At 54.6% G+C, this 18,302-nt stretch overlaps 1 protein-coding gene across 1 annotated transcript; it reads left to right on the top strand.

The window, feature by feature from the left end:
- The first annotated feature begins 13,039 nt into the window (after positions 1–13,039).
- Egr1 (early growth response 1) lies at positions 13,040–16,215 on the top strand. Its single transcript, XM_048331457.1, has 2 exons — positions 13,040–13,675; positions 14,426–16,215. Exons 1-2 carry the CDS (start codon positions 13,354–13,356, stop codon positions 15,748–15,750), a joined length of 1,647 nt encoding a protein of 548 aa, XP_048187414.1. The 5' UTR covers positions 13,040–13,353; the 3' UTR covers positions 15,751–16,215.
- The last annotated feature ends 2,087 nt before the right edge of the window (positions 16,216–18,302 follow it).

Raw genomic sequence — 18,302 nt, 5'->3', positions numbered from 1 at the left:
ACACACACCCTGTTTCCAACAACACAGGCCTTCCTTTGCCAGGATTTCCACCCCATCTCCTCTCAGCCAGAACTATGACTAAGTCCCATCGAGGTCACTTCAACATTCCTTGGGAAGGTTGGGTTAAAGTAAACAAAGCGGAGATCCTTACCGATTGATGCCTTCATTTCCCATGGGAGGTCCCCCCCCACCCCCACCCCATGTCCATCTCGGGACTGCCAGGCTCGGCCTTCTGAATGGCTGAGTCTGGAGAGAGCACCCTCCCTGCCCACACCTAGACTCTTTGGAGCTTGAACAGAAGGTCCTCATGGGCGCCCAGACTTGTGTGGCACAGGTGACTTTCATCTGGTGGTTCTCCAAGACGAGGAGGAGGAGGAAGAAGAGGAGGAAGTGACTTAGGAGACAGGGAAGACCTTGAGCTAACTCACCCAGCACTGGTTCCCTGCTCTGCGGAAGCTACTCGAAGCTTTGTCAGTGGTGGGGCTCCAATGCAGAAGGCCTGTGTCTGGTCCCTGGGCATTTCTTGCTCAAGGCTCATGCTCTACCACTTTGTTGTTGTTGTTTTTGTGTGTGTGTGCCAGTCCTGGGGCTTGGACTCAGGGCCTGAGCGCTGTCCCTGGCTTCTTCCCGCTCAAGGCTAGCACTCTGCCACTTGAGCCACAGCGCCACTTCTGGCCATTTTCTGTATATGTGGTGCTGGGGAATTGAACCCAGGGCCTCATGTATATGAAACAAGCACTCTTGCCACTAGGCCATATCCCCAGCCCTCATGCTCTACCACTTTGGAGCCACAGTGCCACTCCCAGTTTTCTGGTGGGGGAGATGAGAGTCTCATAGACTTTCCTGCCTGGGCTGGCTTTGCACGGTGATCCTCAGATCTCAGCCTCCTGAGTAGCTGGGATGACAGGCGGGTGCCAGCAGCGCCCAGGGGCATTTGCTCCTACTTCTACCTCCGCGCCCTGGGCTTGCACTTCAGCAGGTCAGCTCTGGCTAGTCACATAGCTATCCGTTTAGAATGACTCCCCTACCATCCCCCAAACTGTGAAGATGCTCCCTGCAGGCCCCGCCCACCCCCGCCCTACCTGTTGACAGCACCCATCACCCCGTGGAGCTCCTGCCTGTTTCTGAGTCAGTTTTCCCACAGGGCTGAAAGCCTAGGCATGCGCACTGGGTCCCGGCGGCCCGGCAGCGCCATGGCCCCAGGGCCCGCACACACAGTGCACTTCCATGGGGTGTGAAATGAAGACCCCGGCGGCCTTCTCCTCCTCCCGGAGAAACACCTGTCGAAGCTCAGCTCGCCCAGCCCTGCTGCCCCGCCGGCTGCCGGGGCTCGGGTTCTCTCAGCGGGCGCCCACGCTAGCTCTGCTCCCCTTCCCTCCCCTACACAGATGGGAGTCAGTTTTCCAGCCACATTCAGTTCTCACTTTAATTCAAATGCTAAATTGGGAAGAAGAGCAGCTTCACACTCCAGATTTAGCCGGGGAGAGAGAAAGTGAGACAGCCTGGATGTTGTCAGGGAAAGAAGGAGGCCCCTCCAGGCCTGGAGGTGACCGCCCGCCAGGCTAGCCATTCCAGAACGACTTCAGCGAGGCAGGGAAACAGAGTCATTGCTTACTCAATCTAGCCAGGGCAAGCAGGTGTGCCTGCCTATAATCCCAGCACTGAGGGGGCTGAGGCAGAAGGATGGAAGGTTTCGAGTCCGGCTTGGGTGACAGAGAGATCTAGCTCAAACATCAAACAGCTGGGTGCTCATGCCTGTAATCCTAGCTGCTCAGGAGTCTGAGATCTGAAGACTGTGGTTCAAAGACAGCCCAGGCAGCAAAGACCATTAGACTCTTATCTCCAAATAATCACCCAAAGAGCCAGAAGTGGAGCTGTTATCCACGTGGTAGTTAAGCAAAAAAGCTCAGGGACAGTGCCCAGACCTTGAGTTTAAGGGCAGGACTGGCTTTAAATGGCAAGGGAGTGTTAGATCCTACAATATTAGTAGGGCATTACCTCTGGATAATGAATTAAGACTCTGAGTGTATAAACAGACACTTAGACATCAATATTTTTAGCATCATTATTCAGCATAGCCCAAAAATGCAGAAACACTCTGCTCATCAGCAGAGCAATGGATAAGCAAAATGTGAAAGAATGTCTGTGCAGTGGAAGACTGGAATGTTATTCAAAAAGGAGTGAGCTTCTTTTTTTTCTGTTCCTGTGGCTTGAATGCAGGGCCTAGGCAATATCCCTGGGCTTTTTTGCTCAAAGCTAACGCAATACCACCTGAGTCACGGCTCAGATTACAGGCATGAGACACCTGGGATTGTGTGTGTGTGTGTGTGTGTGTGTGTGTGTGTGTGTGTGTGTGTGTGTGCATGCCAGGCCTGTCCCTGAGCTTTTGTGCACAAGGTGAGAACTCTACCACTTTTGGCTTTTTTGGGTAGTTACTTGGAGATAAGACTTTCCTACCCCGGCTGGCTTTGAACTGAGATTCTCATCTCAGTCTCCTGAGTTGTTAGAAATACATGTGAGCCACTGGTGCCAGGCTAGGAATGAGATTTTGAAATGTGCTATAATATGAATGACCCAGGAATATATTATGCCAAGTGAAATAAATTGGACACAAGAGGTGAAAAGTACACGTATACATATACGCTAATACAAGTTCACGTGTACTCATAAGGTTGTTTTTTTTGTTTGTTTGTTTGTTTGTTTTGCCAGTCCTGGGCCTTGGACTCAGGGCCTGAGCACTGTCCCTGGCTTCTTTTTGCTCAAGGCTAGCACTCTGCCACTTGAGCCACAGCGCCACTTCTGGCCATTTTCTGTATATGTGGTGCTGGGGAATCGAACCCAGGGCCCCATGTATACGAGGCAAGCGCTCTTGGCACTAGGCCATATCCCCAGCCCTCATAAGGTTCTGAGAATAGTCAAATTTATAGAAGCAGGAACTAGAGGCTAGTTAGCAGAGCTTAAAAGGAAGAGAAATAAGAAGCTATTGTTTAGTAGGTATAGACTTTCTATTTTCCATGATTAAAAAGTTCTGGAGAGACTAGGAATATAGCCTAGTGGTAAAAAATGCTCGCCTCGTATACATGAAGCCCTGGGTTCAATTCCTCAGGACCACATATATAGAAAAAGCCTGAAGTGGTGCTGTGGCCCAAGTGATAGAGTGCTAGCCTTGAGCAAAAAAAAAAAAAAAGAAAAATAACCCGGCTGGGAATATGGCCTAGTGGCAAGAGTGCTTGCCTCCTACACATGAAGCTCTGGGTTTGATTCCCCAGCACCACATATGTGGAAAACGGCCAGAAGGGGCGCTGTGGCTCAGGTGGCAGAGTGCTAGCCTTGAGCGGGAAGAAGCCAGGGACACAGTGCTCAGGCCCTGAGTCCAAGGCCCAGGACTGGCAAAAAAAAAAAAAAAAGAACCCAGGGACAGTGTTCAAGCCCCAGGACTAGCCCCCCCCCCCAAAAAAAAAAAAAAAGAAAAGGCTGTTTTCAAACTGTGATCATTAGATTTTTAGCCTCTTGAGTAGCTAGGATTACAGGGGTAAGCCACTGGGACCTGGCTAAATGCTAAATTTTATGGGCACAGTATTTCATCTTTTTTTTTTTTTTTTTGGTGCTAGTCCCGGGGCTTAAAATCAGGACCTGGGCACTGTCCCTGAGCAATTGTGCTCAAGGCTAGAACTTTACCACTTGAGCCCATAGCTCCGTGTTCACCAGCATTTTGGTGGTCTATTGGAGTTAGGAATCTCACAGACTTTCCTGCCCAGGCTGGCCTTGAACTGGGATTCTCAGATCTCAGCCTTCTGAGTCACTAGGATTACAGGCGTGAGCCACCAGCACCTGACATTATAATAATTGTTTTTAATAGTGCCGGGAATCAACCCCAGGGCCTCTCACTCACGGTAGGCTGAACTAGAGTCCCATCCACAAAAGCAAGTATCCATACAATTGAAAGTTAAAAGACACTGAGTCTAAGTGTTGGCTTTAAGACACTACCAACCTCTCATTTCAGCCCCTCTGTACCTGGGCTAGAGGGACCCTGGGTCCCATGAGCTCCAGGGCCTCCCGGCACCCCCCGCCCTCCCCAGCAGTGTGGTCTCCGCTGAGTGAAGCAGACACCCCTGTCTCTGGGCAGCAGCTTGCTCTTCCTTCCTCTGCTGCTACCTGACTACTTAATGCCCGCCCAGAGCCCCGCCTCCACCTGCAGTGCTGGCTTCCTCTCCCCTCGGCTTTTGCCCTGAAGAGAGGGGACTCCTGGTCCCTTCCAGCCAGCCTCCCAACCTCTTCCTGCCATTGTACCAATGGCCACAGATGGTCTTTTGAATCAAGCTGTCACTGAACTTAAGTGTCAGATTTTCACATCTTTCTTCCTCTGAGCAGAAGGCCCCGTGGAAGTCCCCGTGATGGACAGCTTACACACCTGGTCCCCTTCTCTCCTCAACCGAAGCCCAAGGCCCTCTGCGGTCACTACTGCCCTTTGCTGTCTCACCTCCTGCGAATATCAAATGGCAAGTTAGCTCTCTGGCTGTCTGGAAGCACTTGAGGGGGTGCAAGCTAGATTAGGGGTTCCCTATAAAGGCACAACACACTGTCATACTGCTGTCACTGCTTTTTTTGCTTGTCTGTCTCCCTCACTAGGTTGTGAGCTGCAAAATGGGGAGGGACTCTCCTTACTTGTGTTTGTGTGTCTATAATGGTTAGAGCAGAGATGATATTTGATAAATGTTGAATGGACAGAAATAATCTATTCAGCATGGAAACCTGAGGAAACTGTTTTGGAAATGGAGAGGAGGTAAGGGGGAGAGATTGATGGGGTGCATCTGGCAGGTATGCATTGCATGCATGTATAGGAATGTCCCCATGGAACCTTCCCTGCATGCTAATGAGAAGAAACAAAAGTGAAGTCAGTTTCCAGTGGCTCATTCCTGAAATCCTAGCTGCTCAGGACGCTGAGATCTAAAGAGTGAAGCCAGCCCAGGCAGGTAAATCCAATCAACCCTATCTCCAATTAGCCCAATTAGCCAGCAAAAAAAGCTAAGAGGGCAGGTGTGGCTCAAGCTGTAGCGCGCCAGCCTTAAATAAAATAGCTAAGCAAGAGTGCAAGGCCCAGTTCTATGCACACACACACAAAATTATTGAAAGAAAGAATAAAGAAGGGAAGGGGAAAGCAAACGATCTGTTCACTAGTCTTTCTCTCTTCAACTTGACTCAAGAAACTTGTACAGTACAAAGCTTTTCTGGGGCTGGGAATGTGGCTTAGTGGCAGAGTGCTTGCCTAGCATGCATGAAGCCCTGGGTTCAATTCCTCTGTGCCACATAAGCCGAAAAACCTGGGATTGGTGCTGTGGCCCAAGTGGTAGAGTGCTAACCTGGAGCAAAAGTTCAGGGTTGGTGTCTAGGCCCTGAGTCCAAGTCCCAGGACTGGCAAAAAAAAAAAAAAAAAAGTTTATCTGATTTGTTCTGGGAAAGAATGGTTCATGGTACAAACTGGGGTTTAGCCACAGGATTCTAAAGCCAAACTGGATTGAAATCAGGGCTCCACAAACTGACCAGCTCTGTGACTCTGAACAAGTTACATGTCCTCTCTGACTGGCAATGAAATGTGAGGTTAAAAATTGTCAACGGTGCCAGTCCCCGTAGCTCACACCTGTAATCCTAGGTGGCTGAGATCTGAGGATCTTGGTTCAAAGCCAGCCAGGTCAGGAAAGTCCATGAGACACTTATCTCCAATTAACCACCAGAAAACCGGAAGTGGCTCTGTGGCTCAAAGTGATAGAGCGCTAGCCTTGAGCTGAAGAGCTCAGGGACAGCACCTAGGGCCACAGTTCAAGCCCCACAACCACCAAAACAACAAAACCTGTAAACAGTTTAGCACAGAGCCCGTCACACATAAATGTAAATGAGTTGGAATGGAAGTGGCATGAAGAAAGCACCCAGAGATTAAGGAAAATCAAAGGCAAAAAGCATACTCACTATTCTTATTGTTCTCCCTGCATTGGGGTGTTTTCTGGGGTGGGTGGGGTGGGCGAGGGCAGTCCGGAGTGGGGTAACCCCAGGGCTGCCGGCCTCCTCCCCCCTCCCCCTCCTGCTAAGTCTAAGCTCACCCACCGAGAAGCTGAGCAGCCTGAACGCTGGGCGGTGGTGAGGGACCAGAAATAACTGCTGTTGCTATTCTTGCCTTTCTGGGCTGGATGGAAACACTGCCTTTCTAATCTAAAGGCTGCTCTCGACTTCCTGCACATCAGTGAGCTCTTATGTAATTCTCCCCTCCCTCTCCTACCCAGAGAGCTTCCAGAGACTTCTGCAGTGGGCTGGCTTTGCTGCACACGCAGCTGGGAGTAGAGGGAGCAAAGAAACCAGCCCAGGCCGGATTGTTCTCCCAGCCCCGGGTCCTGCCAGCCTGCTAACAGCCGCGGAGGCCCGGAGGATAGCGGCCTCTTCCTGCGTTTGCAAGGCACCCTGGGCCAAAGCCCCCCTAAGTGCTCAGATACATTCAGCTACTGCCACCCACCCCCTCTCTTTCCACCCCCCTGAGAACAGTGTGATCATGGCTTTCATTTTCAGTCTACCCTGTGATTCTGAGGACTTGGAGCAGGCCAACAAGACTGTACCCATCTCAATCAATCCCACGGCCCGTCGTGGAATTCTCCAACGTCTCCGTCTTTACCTGTCGGGGTGTGAGACGGGACTGGGTATGCACCCCCAAAGCCGTGTACATGCTAGGGCAGAGCTCTACTGCTAAGCTTCACCCCTACTCCCTCGGATGCCACTCTACGTGGCCCCTTCCCCCCATCCTAGGCCCCAAGCCTGTGCTCGGGCGTCTTTACTTGACGTGGAGAGATGGCTTCACCTCTCAACACAGGGGGTGACCCTGCCTCACCCCTCTGCCTTCCACCAGGCTCCTGATGGGTCCCCCCACCTCTCCGCGCGCCTCCCGTCTCACCCACGGCTGGGCTTCTCCTCCTCGCAAGGCTCTCCCTGGGCGGGAGTGCGGCTGGGTTTCCGCTGGAGCCATCAGCCATCGGAAAGTGTGACAAGCCACGGAGACAGAAGCCGAGAGCGTCACTTCCTGAGCCCCGGGCCGGCCACGGAACGGCAAGCCACAGCCTGCACCGCACCTGTGGGTGCTGACGGAGCTCAGCACCACCAGTAGGAAATGGCTTGCACGAAGGGGCTTGTTTTCCTCTGAGGGTTGCAGCGTGCTCAAGCCTTGGAGGGGTGCACAGGTCCTGGCACTTGAACTCAGGGCCTGGGTGATATGTCCTAGCTTTTCCCCTCAAGGCTAGAGCTCTACCGCTTGAGCCACAGCTCCACTTCCAGCTTACGGTGGTGAGCGGAGAGGAGTCTCACAGACTTCTCTTCCCCAGACTGATGGAGAATCAAGATCCTCAGTAGCTCGGATTACAAGCAGCTCAGCCGTTTCTTTCCCTCCAGTTGGGGTTCCTGCAGGCCCAAGTCATGTCACTCCATCTGGCTTGGTGGGCACAAGTTTAGAGGTCACACGGAGCTCAACTCGGAGCCCAAATTGATTTTTCTGTGTCCCCTTCCGGCTCCCAGTTACAGCAAGCAGGATCTGCCCCCGGCCCAAGACGGATCTGAGGAGGACGACTGAGGGGTGTAGCCCTCTCTAGGAAGCCTGACTTGTGGGCTTTCTCACTAGCTGCCCTTTCACCGGGAAGTTAAGAGGACTTCCCGCTCTGTCTGAGCTGTGGGTGCGGACAGAGGCTGGAGGGGTACAGCTTCGTCTCTTCAGCTGCCTCTTCTAAGATGCCACCCCTACCTCCCTAGTATATAAGGTATACCTACTACAAGCTGAAATTATCTTCTTTCTTTCTTTTTTTTTTTGCCAGTCCTGGGCCTTGGACTCAGGGCCTGAGCACTGTCCCTGGCTTCTTTTTGCTCAAGGCTAGCACTCTACCACTTGAGTCACAGCACCACTTCTGGCCATTTTCTGTATATGTGGTGCTGGGGAATCGAACCCAGGGCTTCAAGTATACGAGGCAAGCGCTCTTGCCACTAGGCCATATCCCCAGCCCCTATCTTCTTTATTTTTATCTCTCACAATGAATGGCTGTTTCTATGAAGGAAAACATCACTTTGTAATTTTTTGTTTGCTTTGTTTTGTTTTGCCAGTCCTGGGCCTTGGACTCAGGGCCTGAGCACTGTCCCTGGCTTCTTCCCGCTCAAGGCTAGCACTCTGCCACTTGAGCCACAGCGCCACTTCTGGCCGTTTTCTGTATATGTGGTGCTGGGGAATCGAACCCAGGTCTTCATGTATAGGAGGCAAGCACTCTTTGCCACTAGGCTATATCCCCAGTCCCCACTTTGTAATTTTTGACTGATACAGTGGCCACCAAACCTGTCTCTGTGTGTGTGTGTGTGTGTGCGCGCGTGTGTGTGCACACGTGTCAGTCCTGAGGCTTGAACTCGGGGGCTTTCCCTGAGCTTTTTTTTTTTTTTTTTTTTTTTTTTTGCCAGTCCTGGGCCTTGGACTCAGGGCCTGAGCACTGTCCCTGGCTTCTTCCCGCTCAAGGCTAGCACTCTGCCACTTGAGCCACAGCGCCGCTTCTGGCCGTTTTCTGTATATGTGGTGCTGGGGAATCGAACCTAGGGCCTCGTGTATCCGAGGCAGGCACTCTTGCCACTAGGCTATATCCCCAGCCCCTCCCTGAGCTTTTTTTGCTCTACCAGTTGAGTCACGACCGTTTTTGGTAGTTTATTGGAGATAAGAGTCTCCAAACCTACCTTTGGTATTTTTTGGAGATGAGAGTCTCTGGACTTTCCTGCCCAAGCAGGCTTTGAAATGCAATCCTCAGATCTCAGCCTCCTGAGTAGCTAGGATTACACCACCCAGGTAACAAACCTTTTTCAGAAGAATAAATGTAGCCAGGTCTCGGTGCCTCATGCCTGTAACGCTAGCTATTCTCAAAGCTGAGATTTGAGGGTCTAGGTTCAAAGCCAGCCTGGGCAGAAAGATACATGAAACTCTTAGGTCTAATTAACCAGCAAAAAGCTGGAAAAAGAGCTGCGGCTCAAGCAGTAGAGCATTAGTCTTGAGCAAAAAGGTAAGCAAGAGACCCTGAGTTCAACCCCCAGTACTGATACTAGATAAATAGAGAAGTCTTAAACTGGGTTTGGAGGCCTATACCTCCCAGTACTTGGCAAGTTGAGGCCAGGAGGGTTTTGAATGGGAGGTGGGCAGCCAGGGTTCCAGAGTGAGAGACACTGTTTCACCTCGATGAATGAATGAATGAATGATTTAACCTTATCTTTTGCTACTTGCCGATAGATAGGAATCTCCTCTGCTTCAGCCTGTTCCTTCACTTCCCAGCCTCATTCTTCTCAGACAGGTCACACGCCGTCCGTCCCTCCTGGCCATCCTACCCCAAAGCCGGGACTAAAATAGCTTCTCACTTGTCACACCTGACCACAAAGTTTGCTTCTTTTCATGTTATTTCTTCTCAAAATCTCTTCCTCGTCTCTGCACTTCTCCTAGCCCCCTCTCCTTTTATCTCTCATGTCCCTTGATGTCACTGACATGTGGTGTCTCTGACTGCTTCCTTCTTACTCTTATTATGACACAAACCCAGGCTCCTTTCCACCTGGCTCCTTAGCGGAAGGGCCTGCGCTGTAGACCTCATTCCCACGCTTGGCACAGGAGTTCCTCAAGGGTTGTTGTTAACAAATGGTGTATTAATTAAAATCTTTTGGGTTGGAGAACTGAACCAGTTATTTCACTAAGTAAAAAAGGAATGCATTGACCTACATTACTGAAAAGCTAAATGTGGAAACTGACTCTTAATATGTACAGCTATTATTATTATTTTTTTTTTGCCAGTCCTGGGGCTTGAACTCAGGGCCTGGGCACTGTCTCTAGCTTCTTTTGATTCAAGGTTAGCACTCTGCCACTTGAGCCACAGCGCCACTTCCAGCTTTTTCTGTTTATATGGTACTGAGGAATGGAACCCAGGGCTGCATGCATGCTAGGCAAGCACTCTACCACTAGGCCACATTCCCAGCCCTGTACAGCTCCTTTCACTTCCTCTTCATCGTCTTCACTCTTAGACAAGATCTCCAATCATCAGGATAAGATGGACTTCAGGCTGACATTCTACTGGTTTAGCACCACCAGGAAAAGAAAAATTGTTCTTTTATAGCAGCTCCAGAAAAAGTTCTAGATGTGATTCTCACTGGCATGTTTTGAATGAATTACTGTGACAAACAGAATGCTGTTGGACAGTATCCTAACTGCCTCATCCTAGATGATGGGCAGGCCTTGGTTACACACCTCCTCCTACATTTAGGATGGGATTATCTTCTCCCAGCTACATGAGAGCGGTTCCCTAAAGGAAGTCGCTCTCTGTGGACTATTACAAAGCTACCTAATGTCGGCCACAAATGAAAACTATAAGGATTTCTAGTGTCCAGCTTCAGAAAGGACCTGAAGATATCTTAGGCCAGCTTAACATGTTAGACTCCTAGGACAACAGGTTTGCTCTGACTGCGCAGACACAGTGTAAGGATGCACAGTGTAAGGATGCACATTGCTGGTATTCCCATGTCCAGGACAATTGTGATTTGGCTGATTTAAGGTAAAAGCTTCCTTTTCCAGCACTCTTCACACGAATCTGCTGCACAGTCACGGCTGAAAAGTTCTACTCTAGGAAAGGACCTTCAACTGCGGTTGGAAGGATTCAGATGATCTCTCAGGGATAATATCCTTGTGTCAGAATTTAATGCCTCTCTCCCTCTGTACAACTTTTCAGAAAAGATGCCAAGGTGTTTTGTTTTGTTGAAGACTGAGGATTGGCAGGTGAGCATGGATGATGCCCTAGGTCCAACACCCCTAAAAATAACCCCAGCTACTGTTTACTGAATGCCAACAGCACGATAGAAGCTGCACACTGGAACTCTACAGATGGCAGCCCCCAGTGATTTCAGTCTGCATCACAATATGTCCACCGAGGTATTATTAACAGCCCCATTTTACAGTCCCAAAAAAGTGAGGTACAAAAAGTGTGGCTAGAGTACTCCAGTGGAGGGCGACAAAAGGGACCGAGGGCCTGACACACCGCCTGTGTGCCCTTCCGGTCCTCTAACCCAAGGCTCTGAGGGGAGAGGTTCTTCATTGCTGCCTCTAAGGAAGTTCAAATGTAGAGGAGCATATTGGTCAAAAATAAAGTGTGTGTGTGTGTGTGTGTTAGTTCAAGCTCAACTGTAAAGGAGAACTGATCCTTGCTAGACTCCTTAAGTAGATTTTTATAAGGAAATGGTGGGGGGCTGGGCACCGGTGGCTCAGGCCTGTAATCCTGGCTACTCAGGAGGCTGCGATCAGAGGATCGCGGTTCAAATCCAGCCCAGGCAGCAAAGTCCATGAGACTCTTACCTCCAATGAACCACCAGAAAACCAGAAGTGGCGCTGTGGTAGAATGCTAGCCCAAGAGCTCAGGGACGGCGCCCAGGCCCTGAGTTCAAGCCCCACCACGGAAATGGGGGGAGGGGGGAAGAGGGAGAGAAAGGGCTGGGGGGGGGAGTGACCCCCCCACAAGGGGCTGGGCGCAGGCTGCCCTTCCCCTCTCCCCCCACGATCTGCTTTTTAAATGCAGAAGGAAACGCACCTCCCCCGATCGGGGGCGCAGGGCAGAAGCCGCAGCTTCCCGGAACCCCCGTTTCTCCGGGGTGGGGGCGGGGAGGGCTTCCCTGCCCCGTCCGGCTCGCCCCGGCACCCCGGGCCCGGCTCGGGCGGGGAGGGTTGCCCCGAGGCCCGGGCGCGCGGGCGGGGAGGCCCCCCGGGGACTGCGGGGAAGGCCCGCGCCGCGGCGCCTGCTCAGTCCGCGCTCGCTGCGTCGAAGGCTCCCCGGCCTGGCCCGGCGCCCGGCGCGGGCGCGCGGAGGCGGCGGAAGAGCCCGCGCGGCGGAGGGCCGGGCGCCCGGGCCGCAGGAAGCCTGGGGGGGGGGGCAGCGCCGCGGGAACCCCCCCCCCTCCACCCTTAGCGTCCGGTGGGCACCGAACTCGCGACCCAGGCGATCAGGTCCTCCACCCGGGCCCCTGGGGCGGCGGCTTCCCCAGCACGGACCAGACAATCGCCTCTCGCTTCTGAATGGCGAAAAAGGGGGCCCCGGGCCACCACGGTCCCAGCCGGCGCCCCGCCGCTCACCCAGTGTCCGAGAATCACGTGACCGCCATCGCCTAGCCTCAGTTTCCCCAATGACTTCTAAAATGTCACCCAGCCATTGGTCAAAGCCCCGGCCCCAGGCCCCGCCTCTCGGGGACGGCCTCTGCCCCCGCCGGCCGGGCCGGGCCGCGCCTCTCCCAGTCCCCGAGGTGGGCGGGCGCCGGTCCCGGACGGCGGCTGCGGAACCTCGGGCTCGGCCCGGCTCGCCCTCGCCCCCGCTCCGGGCCCGGGCTTCCCCAGTCCGGCTCGCGCCCGCCCGGGGTGCCGTGGGAGCCGCCGCGCGCTCGGCCCCGAGCTCCCCGCGCCCTCCCCACGCGGGCGTCCCCGGCTCCGGCGCGCTCCCGGACGCCCAGCGGGGAGCCAGCGAGCGCGGAGGGAGGGAGGGAGGGAGGGGGGAGGGAGCGGCACCCGGCGACCCGGAAACGCCATATAAGGAGCAGGAAGGATCCCCCGCCGGAACAGCCCTTATATGGGCATTGCCTTATATGGAGTGGCCCGGTATGGCCCTGCCGCTTCCGGCTCGGGGGTGGGGGCGAGGAGGGGGGTGCGGAGGGGCGGAGGCAGCAGCGCCCAGGGCTCGGGAGCTCGGTGTCCGGGAGTCCCCGGCTGCGGCTCGCGCGCTGAGCTTCCCCGCAGCCGAGGATGCCGGAGCGGGCGCGGGCGGCGGACTCCGGGGAGGAGGCTGCCGGCGCCCCCCGCTCGGGGATCGGGGGGGGGGCTTCGCGTCACTCCGGGTCCTCCCGGCCGGTCCTGCCATATTAGGGCTTCCTGCTTCCCATATATGGCCATGTACGTCACGGCGGGGGCGGGCCCGAGCCGCTCCAGACCCTTGAAATAGAGGCGGATCCGGGGAGTCGCGAGAGATCCCAGCGCGCACAACTTGGGGAGCCGCTGCCCGCGGTACCGCCGCCGCCAGCTTCCGCCGCCGCCGGACCGGCCCCTGCCCAGCCTCCGCGGCGCGCCGGGGCCCACGCCGGGGCCCACGCCGGTCCTCCGCCGCGAGCCGGGGGGACCCCCCGCCTGCGCTCTCCCCACTGTGCCCCGCATGTGACCCGGCCGGCCCCCCGCGAGCGTGTCCCCCCCACCGTGTACCTCCAGGGCACCACCCCCCCCCCCCGCCAGGGCTGCGCCCCACCCGCCGCCCCCAAACAACCCCAGCTCTCTCTCCAAGCCCCCGCTCGTCCGGGATGGCCGCGGCCAAGGCCGAGATGCAGCTGATGTCCCCGCTGCAGATCTCCGACCCGTTCGGCTCCTTTCCTCATTCACCCACCATGGACAACTACCCCAAGCTGGAGGAGATGATGCTGCTGAGCAACGGGGCTCCCCAGTTCCTCGGGGCCGCCGGGGCCCCGGAGGGCAGCGCTGCGAACAGCGGCGGCGGCAGCACCGGCGGCGGGGGCGGCGGAGGTGGAGGCGGCGGCAGCAGCAGCGGCGGCGGCGGCGGCGGCGGCAGCGCCTTCAACCCCCAGGGGGAGCCGGGGGAGCAGCCCTACGAGCACCTGACCGCAGGTAAGCGGTGCCCCGGGCCGGGCCGGGCGGGGCGCGAGCCCCCTCTCGCCTCCCTCCTGACGTCCCTCGCCGCAGGAGCGCTCCAGCCCCTCGGGGAGACCACTGGGGGTTTCCCCTGCCTTCTCCGCATCCTGTGTGTGGGGGGGGTGGGGGTACCGGTGGTGTTAGATTGGAAGGCTGCCTGCCTAGCCGCCCCCCCCCCACCCGCCCCGCAATCCTAGCGGTGCGCAGAGGACGGAGCATTTGTTTTGGATGGAGAGCTCCGGCGCTGCGTGGGTGGGTGGAAAGGGGGAGGGCTTGTTTTGATGAGCAGGACTGCTCTCCCCCCCCCCCCCCGCTTCCTCCAGGAAGGCTTGCGTTTGCCTGCCGCCTGTCCCCCGAGGAAGGGACGGTATCCAGGGCCGGGGATGATGCCCTGGCCGCCCGTGGTGGGGGGCGCGTGGCGGGCGCGGGCGGCAGCCGCTGGGGTGCTAGCGGGAATCCCTGGCCCGCCCGCCGGTGGCAGCTCCTGCTGCCCGATCGCTGGGAGCTGCAGTGGAGGGGGATTCTCTGCTTGCGTCAGATGTTGTTGAAATGGGCTCTGCCGCTGGAGCAGGTCCAGGAACATTGCAATCTGCTCCTATCAATTATTAACCAGCTCGGGAGGCCGTGGGAGCCGGCCGACCCAAGCCTGGGGTCCCCGTTGTCCTCCAGTGGTGACTCTCCAGTAACCAGGCCTTCCCCCCCTTCTTGTTCTCTCTCTCCTGCCAGAGTCGTTTCCTGACATTTCTCTGAATAGCGAGAAGGTGATGGTGGAGACGAGTTACCCCAGCCAAACCACTCGGTTACCTCCTATCACCTACACCGGCCGCTTCTCTTTGGAGCCTGCGCCCAACAGTGGCAACACCTTATGGCCCGAGCCCCTCTTCAGCCTCGTCAGTGGCCTGGTGAGCATGACCAACCCGCCCACCTCCTCGTCCTCGGCACCGTCTCCAGTGGCCTCCTCCTCCTCGTCGGCCTCCCAGAGCCCACCCCTGAGCTGCGCAGTGCCATCCAACGACAGCAGCCCCATCTACTCGGCGGCGCCCACCTTCCCCACGCCCAACACTGACATTTTCCCGGAGCCGCCAGGCCAGGCCTTTCCAGGCCCGACAGGCGCCGCCGCGCTCCAGTACCCGCCTCCTGCCTACCCTGCAGCCAAGGGCGGCTTCCAGGTGCCCATGATCCCGGACTACCTGTTTCCACAGCAGCAGGGAGACCTGGGCCTGGGCACCCCAGATCAGAAGCCCTTCCAGGGCCTGGAGAGCCGCACCCAGCAGCCTTCCCTGACTCCACTCTCCACGATCAAGGCCTTTGCCACGCAGTCTGGCTCTCAGGACCTAAAGACTCTCAACACGACCTACCAGTCCCAGCTCATCAAACCCAGCCGCATGCGCAAGTACCCCAACCGGCCCAGCAAGACCCCCCCCCACGAGCGCCCCTACGCCTGCCCGGTGGAGTCCTGCGACCGGCGCTTCTCCCGCTCTGACGAGCTCACCCGCCACATCCGCATCCACACGGGCCAGAAGCCCTTCCAGTGTCGCATCTGCATGCGCAACTTCAGCCGCAGCGACCACCTCACCACCCACATCCGCACGCACACCGGCGAGAAGCCCTTCGCCTGCGACATCTGCGGGAGGAAGTTCGCCCGCAGCGACGAGCGCAAGAGGCACACCAAGATCCACTTGCGGCAGAAGGACAAGAAAGCAGACAAAAGCGTGGTGGCCTCCACGGCCGCCTCCTCCCTCTCTTCTTACCCGTCCCCCGTGGCTACCTCTTACCCGTCCCCCGTGGCTACCTCTTACCCGTCCCCCGTGACTTCATACCCGTCCCCCGTGCCCACCTCCTACTCCTCCCCCAGCTCGTCTACCTACCCGTCCCCTGTGCACAGTGGCTTCGCGTCCCCCTCCGTGGCCACCACCTACGCCTCCGTCCCTCCCGCTTTCCCCGCCCAGGTCAGCAGCTTCCCAGCGGCCGTCACCAACTCCTTCAGCGCCTCCACGGGCCTTTCGGACATGACGGCCACCTTTTCTCCTAGGACAATTGAAATCTGCTGAAGGGAAACAGAGAGACACACCAAGGACAGGAGATGACCCAAGAGGGGCGGGCCTCTTAGGTCGATGGCGGTTCTCCGCGCCCAGTCCTTCCTCTCTAGTTGGAGTGGAAGGTCTGTTGGCCAACAATCCTTTGTCCACTTCCCCTTCCCCCCAGATTCCTTTGACTTCAGCTGCCTGAAACAACCATGTCCAAGTTCTTCACCTCTATCCAAAGAACTTGATTTGCATGGATATTGGATAAATCATTTCAGTATCATCTCCATCATATGCCTGACCCCTTGCTCCCTTCAATGCTAGAAAAACAAGTTGGCAAATGGGGTTGGGGCCCTCGGAGACTCACCCCTGTATCCTTGTACAGTGCCTGTGCCATGGATTTTGTTTCTCTTGGGGTACTCTTGATGTGAAGATAATTCGTATTCTCTATTGTATTATTTGGAATTAGGTCCTCACTTTCAGGGGGGGAAACAAAGAAAAGCCAAGCAAACCAATGGTGATCCTCTATTTTGTGATGCTGTGACAATAAGTTTGAAGCATTTTTTGAAACAGCAGTCCTAGGTATTAATCAGAGCATGTGTCAGAGTGTTGTTCCGTTAACCTTTTTGTAAATATTGCTTGACTGTACTCTCACATGTGACAAAAATATGGTTTGGTTTTTCCTTTTTTGAAAGTTTTTTTTTTTTTTGTCCTTTTGGTTAAAACAGTTTCACGTCTTGGTGCCTTTTGTGTGACACACCTTGCTGACGGCTTGACATGTGCACTTGGGAGGGGCCTGCTTACCTCTAGCCTTAAGGGGGCGAGGAGTGGATGACTTCGGGGAGGCTTTGGGAACAACGTAAGGAAGGGGCTGAGCTGAGCCTCAGGTCTCCAGAATGTAAGAGAACTAAATCTACAACTAAATCTGAACTCTCAGAAGTCTATTTTTTTAACTGAAAATGTAAATTTATACATATATTCAGGAGTTGGAATGTTGTAGTTACCTACTGAGTAGGCGGCGATTTTTGTATGTTATGAACATGGAGTTCATTATTTTGTGGTTTTATTTTACTTTGTATATGTGTTTGCTTAAACAAAGTGACTGTTTGGCTTATAAACACATCGAATGCGCTTTATTGCCATGGGATATGTGGTGTATATCCTTCAGAACAATTAAAAGGAAAATAAAGTAGTTGTGATTGGGTGTTCCCTGGGCCCCAGGGCAAAGTTCTGTAGTGGCTGTCCTAAGGGTGGTGGTCCCCAAGACTCCAGAATCTGAACAGGTGCAAGGGGATTCCAAGAGTCATGTCCATTGGGTTTCTGAAGTGAATTGTTAGTGAATGAGCCGGGAGGCTGTGTTACTGCCCCCTGCCCCCCCCCCCAGTGTTTTGGGCATTGACCCAGACCACACTGTCATGCTAACCAGGCCCTTCCTGATACTGTTCTCTCTCAATCCATCCATCACATGAGCTATAGCTTTACCTTGGTTAGTTAAAGCTAAAGATGCCCACAGGCATGGCACTTATGGCTAGAGACCGTGCTACTCTTTCAACATCACATATTTGGACAGCTGTCCCCCACAGAAAACATGCACGTGGGGAGAAGGGGTTGGGCACAGGGCTTTGGGAACAAAACGGAGTCAGAAAACATGGCTCCGTGTCCTCAGCAAGTGAGGGCGTCAAAGACAAAGGCCAGCTCCCAAGCCAAGAATCCTTCCAGGAAGAAAAGCTTAGCACTTGCCAGCTGGAACTGCCATCTTTGGCAGTATCCTGGGCCAGAGGGCAGAGTGAGCAAGAGGATGGCCAGGTATCTTGAAGTTCCATCCAAGGCCAAGGATGTTGTATGGAAGGCACGCAGTTGCTAGGTTCTCTTGGCTCTGTCCCCCAAGGGTCCACTTTTACTTCTGGAGCGATTCTTGTGGGTTTGTGAGCATCTGTCTTCTCTGTGAGCGGCCCTGACCTGGCCATGATGGACACAGCAAGAACAGTTCCTGTTCCAAGAATGCAGATTGTTAAAGAGACAGATGTAAGCCAAAATTACATGGTGCTATATATTATATAATGTAGGGCTTTTTGAAGCACAAAGAAGAGTAACAACCCTCCCAGGGGCTTAGAAAAAGTGGAAAAATTGAATTGGGAAGCCTAAGAGTCAAGCTAATTTTCTTGGGGTTTGCCTTGGTATTGTTGGATTTTTAGTTTCTTTATTTTTTAAATATAATTTTATTGTTATTGTTTTACAGAGGAGTAGCCATTTCCTAAGTCAGGTATGAGTACATTTCTTTTTTGGACAACCTTACCCCTGCACTTTCTCCTATTTCCCCCTTCTATCCCTGCTCACAGGTTACATAGTTCATTTTCCACATAGTGTATACTGGACAGCATGATGGTATTTGTTGGCTGAATTTCTAACCCAGGAGTGAGAAGAGAATGAAGTACTGAGTAGAAGCACGGCCTGATGTCGGGGCTGATGATGCAAAAGACTGGGTATCCTGGAGTTCATAAACTTTGGCTCCCTTCTCAACATCTGACCCCTGAAACCAGAAAGGCATTATCAGGCCCCATGCAAAGTCAAAATCAACC

The sequence above is a fragment of the Perognathus longimembris genome, chromosome 22 (genome assembly GCF_023159225.1).
Source record: "Perognathus longimembris pacificus isolate PPM17 chromosome 22, ASM2315922v1, whole genome shotgun sequence".
Lineage (NCBI taxonomy): Eukaryota > Metazoa > Chordata > Mammalia > Rodentia > Heteromyidae > Perognathus > Perognathus longimembris.
Note: the sequence above shows the minus strand (reverse complement) of the source record. Positions and strands in the feature narration are given on the sequence as shown.

What these genes read in the sequence shown, in the direction of transcription:
- Egr1 (XM_048331457.1), top strand. Translation starts at nt 13,354, where the DNA reads ATGGCCGCGGCCAAGGCCGAGATGCAGCTGATGTCCCCGCTGCAGATC. An exon ending in CTACGAGCACCTGACCGCAG is followed by an intron (nt 13,676 to 14,425) that starts GTAAGCGGTGCC and finishes CTCTCCTGCCAG; the next exon opens with AGTCGTTTCCTGACATTTCT.